The sequence below is a fragment of the Oratosquilla oratoria genome, chromosome 38 (genome assembly GCF_046742065.1).
Source record: "Oratosquilla oratoria isolate Oo_2021 chromosome 38, ASM4674206v1, whole genome shotgun sequence".
Lineage (NCBI taxonomy): Eukaryota > Metazoa > Arthropoda > Malacostraca > Stomatopoda > Squillidae > Oratosquilla > Oratosquilla oratoria.
This window is the reverse complement of record NC_134814.1, coordinates 21648470-21669327: the sequence shown is the minus strand read 5'-3', so window position 1 is coordinate 21669327 and position 20858 is coordinate 21648470. Positions and strand designations below refer to the sequence as shown.

Here is a 20858-nt window from a genome sequence, read left to right as displayed (position 1 = left end):
CCGAGGAAGGACCCTGGAAGGACCCTGGAAGAAGGAAATTCAAAAGGGCCTTACAATGATGGTTGAAGAACCTTGGAAGGCCCGAGGAAGGAGCCCTCGACGGGGAAGGGCCCTGGAAGAAAGAAATTCAAAAGGGCCTTACAATGATGGCTAAAGGACCTTGGAAGGCCCGAGAAAGGCGCCCTCGACGAGGAAGGGCATCTTGGAAGGACCAAAGAAAGGCCTTGGAAGGTGTGAAGAAGAGCCTTGGAAGGCCTTCCTAATAGCCAATGATGGGCCTTTTAAGGCTCGAGTAAGGTCCGAGGAATGGCCTTGGAAGGTCCTTGTAATAGGCGAAGGTCTTTGGAAACCTCGAGGAGGGACTTTGGAAGGCCTTTAGTAGTGTTAAGGACACAATCGGCCTTAGGACAAGGAAGGCTTACCGGAAGGCCCCTGCAGGATAGGGAAGACCTTAGGGGCCTTAGAATGGATAAGGGCACTGGACCTGAGTTGGAGGGACAAGGATATATGGGCTGGCAACAGAGGGTATCGGGGTGGAAACTGTTGGAAACGGTGACTAACAGAAAACGTGACAACAGAAAACGGTGACAACATCGGTGTCATCCTCCGGATGTGGACGATGACGGACGAGCGGGGTACCCACAATCGCCCCCAAATAAGTGTCGTCACAATTTTCGAAATATATCGTTCGGGTCCATTCAATGATAGTTGGACCTGAGTGAAACTTTCTGGGAAATAGTAACAAGACTTTTTATCTCCATTGTATTAGATTTCCAGTTCGGTCCCAGGCTTCGGACAGTATCGTCACAAATTCCGAAATACATCGTTCGGGGCCTTTCAGTAATAACTGGCCATGAGTGAAACGTTCTGGGAAATAGTGACAAGACTTCGTATCTCCACAGCATTCGATCCCAGGCTTCGGACAATATCGTCACAATTTTCGAAACACATCGTTCGAAGCCATCCAGTAATAGCTGGACCTGAGCGAAATATTCTGAGAAATAGTGACAAGACTTCTTGTTTCCACTGTATTCGATCTCCAATTCGATCCAAGGATGCGGACAAAGGTGACCATTTTCGAAATACATCGTTCGGGGATATTCAATAATAGCTGGGCCTGGGCGAAAAGTTCTGGGAAATGGTAACATGACTTCTTATCTCCACTGCATTTGATCTCCAGTTCGATCCCAGCCCACGGACACTGCTTACTCAAATTAACCAGAATAAAATCTGTTGAGTACGTCACAGTTAAGAAGTTAACCGAGATTATGTTAACTCCTCTTACGAGAATTCTTAAACTATGTAACCTTACCAAAAGATAATTAAGTTAATGAATTAATAAATCGAATTAAATCAGGTTAGGAAAATTATGAAAGGAACGGGAGGGGGAGGGGAGAGGGAGGGGAGAAAAGAGAGAAGGGGAGGGGAGGTGAAGAGGGAGGGGAGAGGTGGGGAGGGGAAGAGGAGGGGAAGGAGGAGGGGAGAGGATGAGGAGGGGAGAGGAGGGGAGAGGAGGGGAAGGGGAGAGGAGGGGAGGGGAAAGGGAGGGGAGAGGAGGGGAGGGGAAAGGGAGGGGAGAGGAGGGGAGGGGAAAGGGAGGGGAGAGGAGGGGAGGGGGAAGGCAGGGGAGAGGGGGGAAGGAGATGTATGGAGTGGGAGGAGTATGGAGGGATATGGAGGGGAAGGAAAAAGTGGAGGGGTAATGAGTACATATGGAAAATAAGGAGGAAAGGGAGGATGAAGAGGGGAATGGAGAATGAGAAAGAAAAAAGAGGAAGAGGAGGAGGAAGAGGAAGAGAAAGAAGAGGAAATGAAGGAGGAATAAGAAGAGGAAGGGGAGGAGGAGGAAGAAGAGTGTGAGAGAAAGAACAAGAGAAAAAATAGAAAAAAAAGAGAGGGAAGAAGAGAAAGAGGAGATGGAGGAATAGGAGAAAGAAAAAGAGAAAGAAGAGGAAAATGAGAACAGGAAGAGAAAGGGGATGAAGAGGAATGGAGGGAAAGAAAGAGGACAAGAGGAAGAGGAGGAAAAGGAAGAGGAAGAGGAGGAGGAAGAGGAAGAGAAAGAGGAGGAAGAGGAAAAGGAGGGGGGAGAGGAAGAGGAGGATCTCTAGAAGCTACATTACAGCATGGAAGTGAAGACGTCTTGTCGATCCCTTCCCCAAGACTTGATGTCGAGCCACTGTCGAGTAATGTAACTCCCAAGGGAGTCACAGGGCCCATAAGTACCACCACAATATATGTATATATATATATATGTATATATATATATATATATATATATATATATATATGTTGACTATATTATGACAAATAATATTGAAGGTGAAAGAAGTAGACGAGGAGAAATGGGAGAATTTTACGCCTTAACGTTTCGACCCGCAGGGTCTTGATCACAAAGCTTTGTGATCAAGACCCTGCGGGTCGAAACGCTAAGGCGTAAAATTCTCCCATTTCTCCTCGTCTACTTCTTTCACCTTCAATAATATATATATATATATATATATATATATATATATATATATATATATAAATAAATATATATATATATATATATATATATATATATATATGTGTGTGTGTGTGTGTGTGTGTGTGTGTGTGTGTGTGTGTGTGTGTGTGTGTGTGTGTGTGTGTGTGTGTGTGTGTGTGTGTTTGTGTGTGTGTATGTATGTGTGTGTGTGTGTGTGTGTGTGCATGCTTGTGTATGCGTGTATGTGTGCGTGCGTGCTTGTGTGTGTGTATATTTACCTAGTTGTATTTTACGGGAAAAGAGCTATGCTCGTAGTGACCCGCTTTTGTATCTTTCCGCATCCAGTTTTTTTCTTAAAGTCATGTATAGTTTTAGCACTCACTGTTTCCTCATTCAGTTTGTTCCAGATATCTGTCACTCTGTGTGGGAAGCTGTTCTTTTTCAGATCCCTTCTGTAACTGTCCTTCTTAAGTTTCTTCTCGTGTCCTCTTGTATTTCTTATGTCCCACTTTAGTAAGTCGTCTTTATCAAGAATTCTCATCCCTTTCATAATTCTGTAGGTGGTTAGCAAATCACCTCTTTCTCCTCTTTATTCCAGAGTTAATAAGTTTAGTTTATTCAACCTTTGTTCGCATCTCAAATTGGAGACTGTTGGCGCCATTTTTGTCGTTGCTCTTTGAATTCTTTCTAGTTTCTTTATACATTTTTTTTAGAACTAGGTGACCATAATGTCGCAGCGTATTCCAATTTTGGTCTTATCAGTGTTTCTAGTATTTCCTTAACTATTTCTTCATCCATGTAGTCAAAGGCTACTTTCATTGATCTTAATAAGTTGAAAGTTTCTCCGACTAATTTGTTGACGTGTTTGTCTGGTGTCATGTCATTTGACATAATTACTCCAAGGTCCCTTTCCGAGTTTACTGTTTTTTTGTTACTTCCTTTGTACCAATTTTATATTGACATGATATTCTATTCTTGCTTTTTCCAAATTCCTTTATGCTACATTTCTTTATGTTGAAGTTCACTTCGCACTTCTGGCTCCATTTCCAGGCTTGAAAAGATTTGCAGTCTTCCTCTGTACTTACTCTCTTTAGTAGTTTCGCACCATCTGTGTGTGTGTGTGTGTGTGTGTGTATGTGTGTGTGTGTGTGTGTGTGTGTGTGTGTGTGTGTGTGTGTGTGTGTGTGTGTGTGTGTGTGTGTGTGCGTGTGTATGTGTTCAAATCAAAGAGAGAGAGAGAGAGAGAGAGAGAGAGAGAGAGAGAGAGAGAGAGAGAGAGAGAGAGAGAGAGAGAGAGAATCTATTTCAATTCTAAGCAAAGTGGATTACAGAAAGGGAGCTAATTCCAGACGTCCCTAAGCATGCGTGTGTGTGTGTGTGTGTGTGCGTCCGTATATTCGGTGAAAAATGACCCCCGACGTGTCCCAATGTCATGTGACATGTGGGAAGAGAGAAAAAAAAGAAAAAAATTGTGGACGATGAGGTGGAAGGCAGGAGACGTATGGACCGACAGTAAGAAACTCAATGGAAGGTCTGGAGGGATGCATGGAGTGGATGAGAAAGGGCGAGGGAAGAGGCAAGGGATCATAGAAGGGCCAGGAAGGGCCAAAGAAGGGCCAGGAAGGACCTAGAAGGACCAGGAAGGGTCAGGGATAGCCAGGAAGACCCCAAGAAGGGCCAGGAAGGACCGGGAAGGACCAGGAAGGGTCAGGGATTGCCAGGAAGACCCCGGGAAGGGCTGGGAAGGACAGGGAAGGACCAAGAAGGGTCAGGAATTGCCAGGAAGACCCCAGGAAGGGGTGGGAAGGACCGGGAAGGACCAGGAAGGACCTGGGAGAACCATGGAAGTGCCAGGGAGACCTCAGGAAAGACCCATGAAGGACCGGGAAGGACCAGAAGGGGTCAGGAAGAGCCAGGAAGGACAAGGAAGAACCATGGAAGTGCCAGGAAGACCTCAGGAAGGGCCCAGGAAGAGCCAGGAAAGACTGGGAAGGATAAAGAGGGGTCAGGAAGGGCCAGGAAGGACCTGGGAGAACCATGGAAATGCCAGGAAGATCCCAGGAAGGACCCAGGAAGGGCCAGGAAGTACCTAGGAGAAACATGGAAGTGCCAGGAAGACCCCAGGAAGGGCCCAGGAAGGGCCAGGAAGGACCGGGAGGACCAGGAGGAGTCAGGAAGGGTCAGGAAGGACCGAGAAGAATCATGGAAGGGCCAGGAAGGGCTAGGAAGGGGATGGAAGAAAAAAGAAGAGGACACAGAAGGACAAGATAATGGAAGAATGGAAGAGGGAAGAGATGAAGAGGAAGATGATGAGGAAGACGAGTAAGAAGCTGATAAGGCGGAGGATGAAGAGGAAGAAGATGGCGAAAGGAGGAGGAAGAGGAGGGGAATGTGGAAGAGGAGGAGATGGTGGAGGAAGAGGAGGAGGAGGAGGAGGAGGAGGGAGTTTAGGAGGAAGAAAGAAGAGGAAGAAGGAGGAAGAAGAGGAGAGGAGGAGGTGACGAATGCAAAACAGTGGTTTGGGACAATGGTATGAAGTTAAAGGTGAACATATGGGGAGAGGATGGTGGGGGAGCCGGTCATCTACGGCCACACAAAAACTTGGGAGGAGGAGGAGAATAGGGAGGAGGTGAAGGAGGAGGAAGAGGAGGAGGAGGAGAAGGAGGAAGGGAAAGAGAATAAGGTAGGTAACAGGATGAGAGGGAAGAGGAGAGGAAAGGGAAGAGAGGGGAAGAAGGAGGAGGAGGAGGAGGAGGAGAAGGAGGATGAAGGGGGAGATAATAAGGTGGGGAGGTAGGAGAAGAAGGAGGAGGAGGAGGAGGAGAAGAAAGAGGAAGGAATAAGGAAGAGGTGGGGGACGAGGAGGACAGGGAGGTGATGGAGGAGGAGGAGGAGGAGGAGAAAAGGGACAAGGAGGCGGATGGGGGAAGGAGAAGTAGGAGGAGGAGGAAAGGGACAGGAGGAGGATGGGAAAGGAGGAAGAGGAGGAAAGAGACAGGAAGGAGGATGGAAAAGGATGAGGAGGAGGAGGAAAGGGACAGGAGGAGGATGGGAAAGGAGGAGGAGGAGAGGGACAGGGAGGAGGATGGGAAAGGAGGAGGGGGAGGAGAGGGATATGGAAGAGGACTGGAAAGGAAGAGGAGGAGGAAAAGGACAGGGAGGAGGATGTGAAAGGAGGAGGAAGAGGAGGAGGGTGTGGGAAAGGAGTGACAATGTTATTGTATATGAGTTGGAGAAAGATGGTGTAAGATGGATATGTTTACACCAATCTTTGTGGTGTGAGACGGTGGTAGTGGTGATGGTGGAGGTGGTGATGGTGGTGAGGAAGTAATGAGAGTGTGAGAAAAGGCACTGGCTGGTAGAAATGGTGGTGATAGTGGTGATTGAGGATCCAATGGTCGAGGATCTGGTGACAGAGGTGGTGTTACCGGTGGTAATGGTGGTAGTGGTGAAGACTACAATGACGATGGTATATATATATATATATATATATATATATATATATGTATGTATATATATGTATATATATATATATATATATATATATGTATGTATATATATGTATATATATATATATATATATATATATTTTTTTTTTTTTTTTTTTTTTTGTTGGAGGTATGGCGCCGAAACGTGGACTAGGTAACCCTAGATGGTAATTACGGAGTAACCCGGTATGGAATACCGGTAAGGGATACCAACAAGCGATACTAGCAAGAGATACCTCGTACCTCTCCCCTACAAAAAAGTCTCCCCTATACCCCCTAAAAAAAAAAAAAAAAAAAAAAAAAAAAAAAAAAAAAAAAAAAAAAACAAAGGACTAACAATATTCCAAACTTGGAAGTCCGGAAGAGAAGATGGAGGGAGGAAGGGGGGAGATTGGGGGGATGGGGGAGGGTAGTTTGACGTCCGTAGAGGCAAACTGACCTTCCTTTGGCACCGCCGGACAGTTGAGCCGGATGTCAGAGTTCCTCACTCCAATGAATAGCTTCAATCCGGTGACGCCGGCCTTGGCGTCCTTTTGTAAACAAAATTCAAACGATTTTATTCATGTTCCAGCCAGTGCCGTCTACGTAACTGAATAAAACCGCCTGGGGCTAGGACTTGATGAAGCCTGTCACCAGAGAGAAAGTGAGGTAGGTGCGAAAGGGAAGAGAGGAAAGAGAAATGGAGAAAGGAGAAATAGAAACTGAAGAAAAAAGAGAAAAAATTAGGGCGTGAGGGGGAAGAGAGAGACAGAAAGACAGAGAGAAAGTGAAAAGGAGGGGGAGAGTTAGGGAGAGTTGGAGGGAGAGAAAGATAAAGGGAGAAAGAGATAAAGAAAAAAGAGACAGAGAAAGAGAAAGAAAAAGAGAAAAGGGAGAGCGCTATGGCACTCAGATACGTGGGCTCTGTCGCCAATGCCAGGTCACCGGAGGCTTCTGGCGCCAACGGTAAGTCACGCTGTCCGTCTTCATGTAAAGCTACTCCTCCCCCCAAAGTCCCTAAACTTATCACCCCATCCCCCAAAGTCCGCAAATTATCCTCACAACCCTCCAAAGTTCCCAAATTATCCCCACTCCCCCTAAAACCCTAAAACTATCCCCCAAAACTCCCTAAATTAGCCCCCTTCCCTAAAGTCCCCAAATTATCTCCCTACCACAAAATCTCCAAATTATTTTCCCTACCCCGAAAGTCCCCAAATTATCCCTTCATTCCCTCCAAAAATCTCCATATCTCCCTAAAAGTCTTCAAATTAATCCATCTCCTAAAGTCTTCAAATTACCTCTCCCTCCCCCAAAAATTCCAAAATTAACTCCGCCTCCCCCAAAATCCCTAAACTAGCCCCTCCTCTCAAAGTTACCAAATTATGAACCCTCCCCCTAAAATCATTAAATTATGCCCCTCCCCCCAAAAGTTCCCAAATTATCCCCCCTCCCCACAAAGTCCCCATAATTATCTCCTCCGTCTCCCTAAAGTCCCAAAATGAAATTTCGCTCACCCCAAAGTCCCCAAATAATCCCCACAAAATCCCTAAATTATCTCCCTCCTCCAAAAGTCCATAAATCATCCCTCTTCCCCTCAAATTCTCCAAATAATTCCCACAAAGTCCCAAAATTACCCCCTCCTCCAAAAGTCCCTGAATCATCCATTCCCCCCAAAATAATCCCTACAAAGTCCCCAAATTATCCCCCTCCACCAAAAGTCCCTAAATCATCCTTTTTCCATAAAACTTCCCCCAAATAATCCCTACAAAATCCCCAAAAATATCCCTTAAAGCCCCCCAAATTCAGGTACAATCGCCTTACACTGTCAAACACATTTTCGTAGACTGTGACTTCGGAGTAAAACACACAGTCACGATCCCTACATATACAGGGAGGAGGATATCTGGGTGAGGTTCCGAGTGGATGATCTTCGGTTCCCTCAATATCTTGAGTGTTATATTCTACTGAGAATGTGGCTTAGCCACTATCTACAACAAACTATTTTCAATATTATTATAATTTAACTGGCACAACAACTACCTTTAACTGGTGGCCCAGGTAGATGGGCGTCGGAGACTATCATCTCCCCCGCCATCCATCCATCTACAGCCTCACCTCCAAATGGAGATGCAGCCCCGGAAGGCTGGCATTCGGCCACCGGACTGGAGATCTGTTTGTCTTTTGTTAATTCTTCCAGCTTTTACACCTAAGGAGAGTTGGCAACCGGCGACAACTCCAGTCTAAGTACAAGACATCCAACGTCTCTTTATGGAGAGATCTACGGAGGGGCTTGGGAGAGGAGCGTTATCGGTTGCTGTGGGGCTGCGGTTATTGCTCCTGTAGCACGTTTGATTAGTTTCCTATGTGATCAGTCGCCGGTTCAGAGAGATTTTAGCCCTGTTCCGGGGACCAAATGCCGACCCTTGGGGCTGCCCCTCCAAATGAAGGTGAGGGTGGTGGTGTTTGTTTTCAAGATGGCGAACGGGGAGAGGGTCCCCTCCGACGTCCATATTTTAGACTTCAAGTGGGTAATTCGATATTTCCTGGGACAGGATATTTTTGTTGTTGATGTTGATATTATTACTATTATTACTATTATCGTTATTATTATTATTAGTAGTAGTAGTAGCAGTATTATTACCATCTTTAATGATTATTATCATTATTATTATCATTACTATTACTATCAATATTATCATTATTATTGTTACTATTATTATCATGATTATTATCAAGATTATTATCATTATTTTATTATTATTATTATTATTATTATTATTATTACTAAATATTATTATCATTATAATTTTATTATTATTATTATTATTATTATTAATCATAATTATTATTATTGAGTTGTTATTATCTTGGTTATTATTTTTCCTTTCTTGCTGTTTGATACCCAATATACGAGGGGGTCCCGATCGAGCGAAATATACTTCATCTCTGGGGTCCCCCCCAGAGATGATGAAGTTACCTTATTGAAGGAGGCAAGGAAGGACAATGGAGAAGGCCAGCGGATGGGGGGGGGGGGGAAGGGGGGAGGAAGGCAGAGGAAAAACGGAGAAGGGGAAAGGTATTGGGGGAAGGGAGTGGAGGGAGGAAAAGAAGAGGGGGGAGGGGAAGGGGAGGGAAGAAGGGGGAGAGGGAGAGGAGGAAAGTAGGGGGAGAGGAAGGGGAAGGAAGAAGGGAGGGGAGGGAGAGGAAAGATGAAGGGGGAGAGGGAGGGGAGGAAAGAAGAGTGGGAGGGGAGGAGGGGAGGCAGAAGGGAGGGGAGGATGGAGAGGAAAGATGAAAGGGGAGAGGAAAGGGAGGAAAGAAGGATGGGAGAGGAGGAGGGGAAGGAAAGAGGAAGGGGAGGAAAGAAAAAGGGGGAGAGGAAGGAGAGGAAGGAAGGGGAGTGGAAGAGGAGAAAAGATAGGGAGAAGAAGGGGAGGGTAGAAGAAATTAGGGAGAGGAAGGGGAGGAAAGAAGGGGGAAAGGACGGGGAGAAAATAGGGGGGAAAGGAAGGGGAGGGGAAATATGGACAATGGAAGGAGAGGAGAATGGGGAGAGAAGAATATGGGGAGAATGTATGGGGGAGAAGATAAATGGGGAGAAATGTATGGGGGAGAAGAGAATGGGGAGAAGACAAATGGGGGAGGGAGTGAAAGGAAGGGAAAGGAGAGGCGATAAGAGGTGTGAGAGAAGAGGATAGGGAGGAGGAGGGGAGGGGGAGGAGAAAGAGGAAGACGAAGAACAAGAGGAGGATTAGGAGGAGGAGCAGAAGGGTGAAGAGGAGAAGGAAGGGAGAGGAGGAGGAGAAGGAAGGGAGAGGAGGAGGAGAAGGAGAAGGAGGAAGAGGAGGGGAAGAAGAGGAGAAGGAGGAGGAGGGGGAGGATATCGAGAAGCAGAAGCAAGTAGTGGTTCAGGAGGAAAATCAGGAAGAGCAGGAGGAGGACTAGTAAGAAGAATAACACAAAGGGAACACAAAGATAGGAAGAGAAGAAGGAGGTGAAGGAGGAGGAGAAGGAGGACGAGGAGGAAGATGACGAAGAGGAGTAGGATGGCTAGAAACAGGAGGAGGAGGAAGAGCTGGAGGAGAAGGAGGAGGAGGAGGAGAAGAAAAGCAGGAGGAGGAAGACGAGGAGTAAGATGACGAAGAGGAGCAAGATGACTGGAAAGAGGAGGAGGAGGAGGGGGAGGGTCTGACTTCCACAGCTATGGGCTGGTACTGAGCCAAGAGTCACTGGGGGCGGGGGTGGGGGGTGGGGGGAGTATGAAGAAGGGAAGAAGAGGAGGAGGAGGAGGAGGAGGAGGAGAAGGAAGTGGAAGAAGGGGAAGATGAAGAAGGGAGGAAGAGGAGGAAGGGGAAGATGAAGGAGGAAGGGGAAGATGAAGGAGGAAGAGGAGGAGGAGGAATGGAAGATCAAGAAGGGAGGAAGAGGAGGAAGTGTAGGAGGAGGAGGAGGAGAGGAGAATGAAGAGGAGGAAGGGGAAGATGAAGAAGGGAGAAAGAGGAGGAGGGAGGAGGGGAGAATGAAGAGGAGGAAGGGAAAGGGAAGAAGAGGAGTGGAAATAAGAAGGAGCACAAAAGGAAAGGAGGAAAAGAAAGGGGAAGATGAAGAGGAGGAGGAGGAGGAGGAAGAGGAGGTGGGGAGAAGAATAAAAAATATGAAGAAAGAAAGAAGAGGAGGGGAACTAAGTAGAAGGAAGAGAAAGAGGAAAAGAGAAGAAGAAAAGAGGAGATAGGAAGAAGAAAGAAGAAGGAGGAGGAGGAGGAGGAGAAGGAGGAGGAGGGGAAGTAAGATGTAGAAAGAGTAAAAGAAGAGGTGGAAGAAGGAAGAAGAAAGAATGAAGAAAAGGAAAAGAAGAGGACTGATAGATGAGGAAGAGGAGGAGGAGGAGGAGGAGAAAGAAAACGTAAAATATAAGTAAACGATGAAGAAAATGTAGAGAGGTGGGGAAAAAACGAGTACGGGGAGGAGGAGGGAAAGGAGGACGGGAAAGAAGAGGAGGAGGAGGAGGAGGAGGAGGAGGAGGAAAAGAGGGAGGAAGGCGTAGGAGGAAGAAGATGTGGGAATAGGGGGGATACGGTGGTAGGAATGGTGGTGGTGAGGAGGAGGTGAGGAGGAAGAGGTGAGGAGGAGGAAGAGGAGGAGGATACGGGAGTAGAAATAGTAATGGAAAGAGGATGGAATATGAGGAGAAGAAGGAGGAAGGAGGATAGGAGTGGTCGAAGGGAGGAGGAAATACGAGGAGGAGGAGGAACAAGAGGAGAGAGAAGGAGAAGAAGAGAGGAGCACAAGAGAGAAGGAGAGGAGAGGAAGAGGAGGAGGAGGGAGAGAGGAAGAGGAGGGAGAGAGTAGGAAGAGGAGGAGGAAGAGGAGAGAAGAGGAAGAAGAGAGAGGAGGAGAGAGGAGGAGGAGGAGAAGGAAGACAGAGGAGATAGGAGAAGAAAGGAGAGAAGAGGAAGAGGAGGAGGAGGGAGAAAGGAGGAAGAGGACAAGGAGGTGGAGAGAGGAGGAAGAGGACAGATAAGGAGGAGGAGAGAGGAGGAGAGAGAGGAGAGAGGAGGAGAGAGAAAGAGAGAGGAGAGAGGAGGAAGAGAGAAGAGGAGAGAGGAGGAGGACGAGGAAAGAGGAGAGAGAGGAAGAAGAGAGAGGAGGAGGAGGATGAAGAGGAAAAGAAAGAGAGGAGGAGGAAAAGGAAAGAGGAGAGAGGATGAGGAGATAGGAGAGAGAGGAGGGGGAGGAAGAGGAGGAGGAGGAGGAAGAGGAGGAAGAGGAGGAGGAAGACGAGGAAGAAGAGGAGGAGGAGGAAGAGGAGGAGGAGGAAGAGGAGGAAGAGGGGAGGAGAAAGAGGAGGAGGAGGGGAAGGAGGAAGAGGAGGAGGAGGAGGAGGAAGAGGAGGAGAGGAGGAGGAGGAAGAGGAGGAGGAGTAGAGGAGGAGGAAGAGGAGGAGGAGGAAGAGGAGGAAGAGGAGGAGGAGGAAGAGGAGGAAGAGGAGGAGGAGGAGGAGGAAGAGGAGGAGGAGGAGGAGGAGGAGGAGGAGGAAGAGAAGGAGGAGGAGGAGGAGGGTGCCAAGAAGTGCCAAACGGACTTTCAGGGCAAAGATGCCTCGTTCCCCTGATGGACCGTAACGCCGGAGAGAGAGAGGGGGAGGGGGGAGAGAAGGGGGAGAGGGGGGAGAGATGGGGGAGGAACGCTCGCTCACTGTCTCCCTCCATCCCCTCCACTCCTCCTCCTCCTCTTCTTCCTCCTCCTCCTCTTCCTCCTCCTCCTGGCCAAGCCTTCCTTTGGGCGCCATTTTGTAAATCTGTTCCAATAAATTGCTACGCGACGGATACACTTTATTCTGGCTATTCGGTTGAGAGATTTTATTCAGCTAAGCACAGAACCTTGTGCTCAAAATGTCTTTTCAATTACTCTATTCATGGCATTATCTACGCCGTCTCATCTATCAATTTCATAGTTATTCTATTTTCCACTCTCAACTTTATACAATAATAAAATCCATCTATGTAAGCGTAACAAAAAAAAAAATCTATGACAAGGATTTATTTATTTTTATTTTCCATTTAGCGCTGTATCTACAATAAATCCCATTCAAGAGCGACACAAATAACAAATAAATTGCTACCTATCTATGACAAAGATTTATTAATTTTGTATTTTATTATCTACTCTCAGCTTTATACAACAATAAATCCTACCTATGTAGGTACAAATACATTATCTATGACAGATTTATTTTTTATTTTCAATTGTCAGCTTTATACAACAATAAAACCCATCTATGTAAACATAACATAACCGACAAATAAATTATTATCAATGACAAAGTTTTACCTTTCTTTTCTTTCATTTTGTGTTCTATACGATAATAAATTCCATCTATGTAAGCGTAACAGAAACGACAAATAAATCATCTGTCTGTCTATGACAAAGATTTATTAATCTTGTACTTTATTTCCTACTCTCAGCTTTATACAACAATAAATTCCATCTATACACCAATAAATCCCATCTATACAAGTATGACAGAAGCAACAAATAATGTCTATGACAAATATTTTTAATCTTGTACTTTATCTTTTATTCTCAGGTTTATAAAACAATAAATCCCATATATGTAACAGTAACAGAAATAATAAATAAATTATTTATGAAAAAGATTGATTCATTTTGTACTTTATTTTATATTCTCAATTTTATACAACAATAAATCCCATCTAACTGAAACGACACATAAAATACCTATGACAAAAAATAAATTAATCTTGTACTTTATTTTCTATTCTCAGCTTTATACAACAATAAATCCCTTCTAACTGAAACGACAAATAAATTATCTATGACAGAAAATAAATTAATTTTGTACTTTATTTTCTATTTTCAGCTTTATACAACAATAAATCCCATATATGTAACAGTAACAGAAATAACAAACCATATACCTATCTTTCCTTAACCACCCCTACGTTCTCCCCCCCCCATTTCCCCCACATCCCCCAAAGGCCTATAATTCTTTGGGGGGCTCTTGCGTCTCCCCTTAATTGCTCCCCATGTCACATCTATCCCCCCCCCTTCCCCACCCATAAACGCCCTCTCGTTAATAATTACACGTAAACGCTAATTACGGTTATTTCAGACTCTAACACCTTCATCTTCATCATTTTCAGGAAATTACGTTAACTATATATATATATATATATATATATATATATATATATAGAGAGAGAGAGAGAGAGAGAGAGAGAGAGAGAGAGAGAGAGAGATAGAGCAAGAGGAAGAAAGAGCTGTAAATAAAGAATATATGGTTAACATAATGACTACGTATAGTGGCAAAACCACCGGTGGACTGCATGAATCTTTCTCACAGTACAAAAAAAAAAAAAAAAAGAGAGAGAGAGAGAGAGAGAGAAAGAGAGAGAGAGAGAGAAAGAGAGAGAGGAGAGAGAGTAAAAGAGAGGTGGAAATGAAGAACGAGATTCTGTTTTGCCTCGTAGATGACTGTCCAGAGCTAGAGGAGGAGGAGGAGGGGAAGGAGGAGGAAGAGCAAGGGGGAGGAGGAGGAAGAGGGGGAGGAGGAGGAAGAGGGGGAGGAGGAGGAAGAGGGGGAGGAGGAAGAAGAGGAGGAAGAGGAGGAGGAAGAAGAGCAAGGGGAGGAGGAGGAAGAGGAGGAGGAAGAGGAGGAGGAGGAGGAAGAGGAGGAGGAGGAGGAAGAGAAGGAGGAGAAAGAGGAGGAGAGCTGACAACCGGCGACTGATCAATTCTCATGATCATTTTCCTCCGGTGACATAGAAACAGTTCCACACTCACACAACATGGAACGGCCCAAGGACCGCTGCCGGCCACTCTGGGGCTGCAGATTTCCATTTAGTGATACTCGAGATAACAAGTAACATACGGTATAATCTATACAATTTCAGTCTTTGGTTGTCTTATAATAAGACAATTTATTAATTCATATTTTTGTTTTCTTTTGACACACTGCAAGAAAATATAGGAACATTCAAGCTCGTTTCCCACGTGTCGACTTTTCGCCGTGGGCCGTCCATAGACACCCATGATTATCTGAGAGAGCACGACGTCGTGTCGTGGACGGCGCACGGCGAAAAGTCGATACGTGGTAAACGAGCTTTATTGAATGTGTCTGAAACACACACAAATTCGAGAAAAAATATAATAATAAAACACATACATACACACATAGACACACACACACACACACACACACACACACACATATATATACATATATATATATATATATATATATATATATATATATATATATATATATAAATGGTGTAACCTTTTAAGGTTATGTGACGGAGTTAAACTAAAAAAAATCATAATTTTGTGAACTTTAAGTAACTACAATGAGGTAATTACCGACATTATTGGATGACTTCTGAAGAACTTATGTTATAAAAACGTATAACTCGAGCGAAGAACATAGGACAGGGTGAAGAACATTTCAAAATATATTTACTTTCAGAAAGATAAGATTTGAACATTACCAAAAAAAACTTTTAGAACCTTGTAGTTCCTGAAATATATATATATAACTAAAAATACGTAAATAAATACATGAATATAATAAAAAGAAAATAAATAGGCATACATCTCCAACAAAAAATTTCAGTCCATATGGGGAATTTTTTTTTTTTTTTTTTTTTTTTTTTTTTTTAAGAACACTTACGTAGTTCGGAGATGATCTTCCTCTTGAGGAGAATGAGCCCCGTGTTCATGTAAGGGCGGATGTTCATGCAAGAGGAGTAGAAGGTCTTCAGCTTCCACTCGATGCTGTTCACGTCCTCGGGCTCGTCCATGGTGTCCAGGAGCTCTCGCGTCTCAGACAGGGCTACAAAATGAATAAGATAAATAAAATGAATAAATAAATAAGTGAATGAACAAATAAATGATAAATAAATAAATAAGTAAATAATAAATACAGATAAATCATGAATAAATAAATAAAAGATAAATCAAATAAATATATGTGAATGAACAAATAAATAATAAATAAATGAATAAGTAAATGAATAATAAATACAGAAAGATAAATAATGAATAAATACATAAAAGATAAATAAAATGAATAAATATATGTAAATGAACAAATAAATAATAAATAAGTAAATGAATAATAAATACAGAAGGATAAATAATGAATAAAAATAAATATAATGAATAAATATATAAGTGAATGAACAAATAAATGATAAGTAAATAAGTAAATAAATAATAAATAAATACAGAAAGATAAATAATAAATGAATAAATAAAAGACAGAAAAATAAATAAAATAAATAAAATGAATAAATATATAAGTGAATGAACAAATGAATAATAAATAAGTAAATGAATAATAAATAAATACAGATAGATAATGAATAAATAAATAAAAAAGACAAAAATGAATAAATAATTATATAAGTGAATGAACAAATAAATGAATAAATAAGTAGATAAGTAAATGAATAATAAATAAATACAAAAAGATATATAATGAATGAATAAATAGAAAACGACGGAAAAATAATTAAAGTAAATAAATGTATAAGTGAATGAACGAATAAATAATAAATAAACACATAAGTAAATAAGCAAATGAATAATAAAGAAATGCAGAAATAAATGAATAAATAAAAACAATGAATAAATTAATAAACTGATAAATAGAGACAAGTACATAAATAAATGAATAGAAATTAAGTAAATAAACATATCTTTAAATAGATAGATATATAAATACATGAATAAAGAAATAGAAAATAATAAATATATATATATTCTATTCCACAGTCGATTTGATTAATTTTCCTGGTACCACACACGCACACACACATACATACATACATACATACATACACACGCACGCACAGGCGCTCACACACACATACACACGCACAGTGGGACTTCTAACCTTAGTATAACTAAGCCAAGTTAGGTCAGGTCAAGTCAGACCAGGTTGGGTGACCTCAGGTTTGACTGAGGTCAGAAAGGACTCCACGGCGAAAGACTGTGACCAAATCAAACTTCCTCCTCCTCCTCCTCCTTCTTCTCTTTTCCCCCTCCTCCTCGTCCTCCTCTCCCTCCTTCGCCTTCTCCTTTCCCTCCTTCCCCTTCTCCTCCTTTCCCTCCTTCCCCCTCCTCTTCGCCTTCCCCTTCTCCTTCGCCTTCTCCTCTTCTTCGCCTTATCCTCTTCCTTCCTCCTCCTCTTCTTCGCCTTCTCCTCCTCCCCTCCTCCTCTTCCTTTATCGCCTTCTCTTCCTCAACCCCCTCCTCTTAATTCGCCTTTTTCTCTTCCTCCTCCTCTTCCTCCTTTGTCATCACCTCCAGAGGGAGGGACGTCCTATATGCCCCTCTCCCCCTTCCCTCGACGATGATGAAGAACTCCTTCTTCTTCTTCTGCGACGAGGAAGGCCACCTATCGGGGGGGGGGGGGATTCCCAGTCCCTTCTCTGTCACTTCTCCGATGTCCATCTTGCTGAATAAAATCACCTGGCGACAGATGATGATGATAACGATGACGATCACGATGATGATGATGATGATTATGATAATTATGATGTAGATGATTACCATGATGATGATTACGATAATGATGATGATGACGATGATGATCACAATGATGACGACGATGGCGATAATCACGATGATCACGATGATAATGATGATGATGATGACGACGATGATGACCATGATGACGATAGCTATTATGATGATGATGATGATGATGATGATGATGATGATGATGATGATGATGATGATGATGATGATGATCAGAATTAAAAAAAAATCGTCCTTCTGTTGATCTTGTGCACTTGTGGCGTCATCGGCAGCATGCTGGTCCCGGATTCACTTAGTTGTGGGTTCGAATCCCGCACACCTCTCCGAATCTCAGTAGTGACTCGTCTCCTGTCCCCTAACAGCCCCTAAAGCGCCCTAATAGGGCAAAAGTGACGGCTTTGGCCGCAGCTACCACTCAGCGCCTCCTGGCGTGGACCCTCCCCCCATCCAGTTGAATAAGACCATATGGAAGCTGGTGCATCCTGGAAGCTTTTCTCCCAGCTGCGTCGATCCAGGACCTCCATTCCAGGTGGTCATTCCAGTTGGAAGCGTTCCAGGTGGAGGGAGGGGGAGGGAGGGGGAGTAGGTTGGAAAGAGCTGGGAAGGAGGAAGGGCGATGGGTGGGAGTGAAGGAGTCTGGGGGAGTGAGGAGGAGGGAAGTGGGAGAGGACGGAGGGGGAGGAGGAAGGAAGGGGAGATGACGGAGGGGGAGAGGAGACAGGGGTAAGGGGGAGGAAGAGAGGAGGGAAGGGGAGAGGAGGGAAGGGGAGAGGAGAGGAAGGGGAGTGGAAGGGGAGAGGACGGAGGGGGAGGAGGGAGAGAAGGGAGGGGATGTGGAGAGGAGGGAGGGGTAGGGGGGAGAATGGGAAGGTTATGAGGAGGGTGGGAAGGGAATGGGGAGAGGAGGGAGGGGGAGGGGAGAGGAAGAAAGGGGATGGGGGAGGGGAGAGAGGAGGGAAAGGAAGAGAAGGAGGAGGAAAAGAAAGGAGGTGAGGGGCGAAGGAGGGGGAGAGGAAGAGGGGAGAGACTGTGTGTGGGGAGAGGAAAAAGGGGAGGGGAGGAAGCCCAAGCGACATAATGAAGAAATGGCGTGATTACGATGATGGTGATGACGACGATGATGATGATGATGATTGTGGTGATGATGATAATGATCATGGTGATCACGATGATGATGATTATGATGATGATCACGATGATGATAGTAATGATAATGATGATGGTAATGGTGATAATGATGATGATGGTGGTAATGATGATAATGATGATGATGACGATGGTGATGATGAAGATGATGATGATCACGATGATGATGATCACGATGATGATGATGGTGATGATGATGATGATGATGATGAAGATGATGATCACGATGAGGATTATGATGATGACTACGATGATAATAATGATGATGGTAATGATGATGATAATGATAATAATGATGACAGCTACGAGAGTATGATAATGATGATTATGATAAAGATAATGATGACAGCTACGAGAGTATGATAATGATGATAATGATAATGATAGTGAAGAAGATGAAAATTATAATATTGCCTTGAGTTCCAACGACTGGAAAGCCGCGGCCTCACAGCAGCCGTCCACGGTACTCAGTGTGGATTCTACAAGCACGGGAGGGTACTAAGAGGAGGAGGAGGAAGAGGAGGAGGAGGATGAAGAGGAAGAGGAGGAAGATGTAGAAGAGTAAGAGGAGGAGGAAGAGAGAGGATGAGAGGGAAGGGGAGAAAAAGGAAGAGAAAGAGGACAAGGAAAGGGAGGAGGAGGGAGAGGAGGAAGAGGAGGGTTGGGAGAAAAAGGAAGAGAAGGAGGAGGAGAGAGAGAGAGGAGGAGAAAAAGTAAGAGAAGAAGGAGGAGAAAGAGGAAGAGGAAGAGGAAAAGGCGGGGGAGAAACTGGAGGAGGAAGAGGAGGGAGGGGAGTAAAAGGAAGAGGACTGCTAGAGGAGGACAAACAGTGGGAGGAGGAGGAGGAGGAAGAGGAAGGAAAGAAAAAGGAGGAGAGAGAGGGGAAGGAGGAGAAGGAGGGAGGAGGAGGAGGTGGGAGGAGGAGGAGGAGATGGGAGGGGAGAAAGAACAATATGAGAAGGAAGACGAAGAGGAGAAGAGAGAGAGAGAGAGAGAGAGAGAGAGAGAGAGAGAGAGAGAGAGAGAGAGAGAGAGAGAGAGAGAGAGAGAGAGAGAGAGAGAGAGAGGGGGGGGGGAAGAGAGAGAGAGAGAGAGAGAGGGGGGGGAGAGAGAGAGAGAGAGAGAGAGAGAGAGAGAGAGAGAGAGAGAGAGAGAGAGAGAGAGAGAGAGAGAGAGAGAGAGAGAGAGAGAGGGAGGGAGGGAGAGAAAGAGGAAATAAGGGAGGACGACAAAAGTGGGCAGATCTCATTAGACCAAATAGAGAAGACAAAGAAGCAAAAACAAAAATGGAGGACGGAATGGAGGAGGAGATAGTGGTGGAGTTTGGAGATGTTGGATGAGGAAGAGGGAGAAGATAGAGATACAATGGGTTGGAATAGTGTTGGGGATAAAAGGATGAGAAAGATATATACATATACATATATATATATATATATATATATATATATATATATATATATAGAGAGAGAGAGAGAGAGAGAGAGAGAGAGAGAGAGAGAGTGGAGCGAGTGGGGGGCGATGTGTCCCTTAGAATGATACTAACAACGTAACCAGAAACAAATCATTGAAAAATACCACCGAATGGATTGGTATATTTATTTATGGGATTGCGCAGACCCTTATATATATATATATATATATATATAATATATATATATATATATATATATATATATATTATATATATATATATATATATATATATATATATATATATATATATATATATATATATATATATATATATATATATATATATATATATATATTATATATATATATAGTCTTGGATATTAACTTTTATTATTGATAAAAAAATTCCATTGCTTCTGAGCTTCTAGACTGTCTCGTGGACTGAACAGGCCCAGCTACTACCAACTTAACCAATGTGGAACGATAGCGAGTTATTCCCGGGCGTTAAGCTTGTTACAAGGTTAAAACAAAGGTTAAGTAGTTTAACTCCGCTTCGGACAGAATTGGCGTAGTTAAACCGAGACACAATGGGTCCGTAAAATGGCCCAAGTGGCCTAATGACCTTGGATGACCTTTTCTGAATTTTGGCGAAATGACCTTTGACCTTTTCCGATTTTTTGGCGAAATGAAACGATCTTTGTAAGGCTTCGAAAAAGAGCCATGTGGCCAAATGACGTTTGATCTTTCCCGAATTTTGGCCCATTAGGCCAAATTACTTTTCCCTAATTCAGACCAAATGACTGTCCTTTTCCTAATTTGGGCCAAATGAAACAGCGTTTGACCTATTCCAAAATTTGGCGAAATGAAATAGCCTGTTTTCCAAATTTTAACGAAATGAAAAATATCCAAAATTTGGCAAAATGAAACATCTCTTGACCTTTTCCAATATTTGGCAAAATGAAACTGACTGACCTTTTCCAACTTTTGGCAAAATGAAACAGCCTTTGTCGAGTTCCCAATTTTGGCGAAACGAAACAACCTTTGTAGGGCTTCCAACTGGGAGAACTTTGTTCTTGAAGAACAACTCTCCGGCCTTGAAGTTCTTCCTTGGCCAACTGGCGACGCATGACACTGCGGTTCCGTTACATAGCGTTACACAGCGTTACGAAGCGCTACGTTACACACACAGTACGCTTCCACCGCCATCACTTAATGAGACAATTTTTCTTATTATATTTACTTTTTTGTTTCTCTTTTCTCTCTCTTTGTCTGCCTCTCTTCTCTCTCTGCTTCTCTTT

General features: G+C 43.7%; 1 protein-coding gene across 1 annotated transcript in view; it reads right to left on the bottom strand.

Moving 5' to 3' along the window:
* Positions 1-15285, bottom strand: part of LOC143020010 (endothelin-converting enzyme 1-like) — a gene marked incomplete in the record, with an annotated part of 101397 nt that extends 86112 nt beyond the window's left edge. The window contains 1 exon segment of the mRNA XM_076176108.1: positions 15128-15285. Coding sequence (XP_076032223.1) covers positions 15128-15257 — 130 coding nt within the window.
* Positions 15286-20858: the final 5573 nt, after the last annotated feature.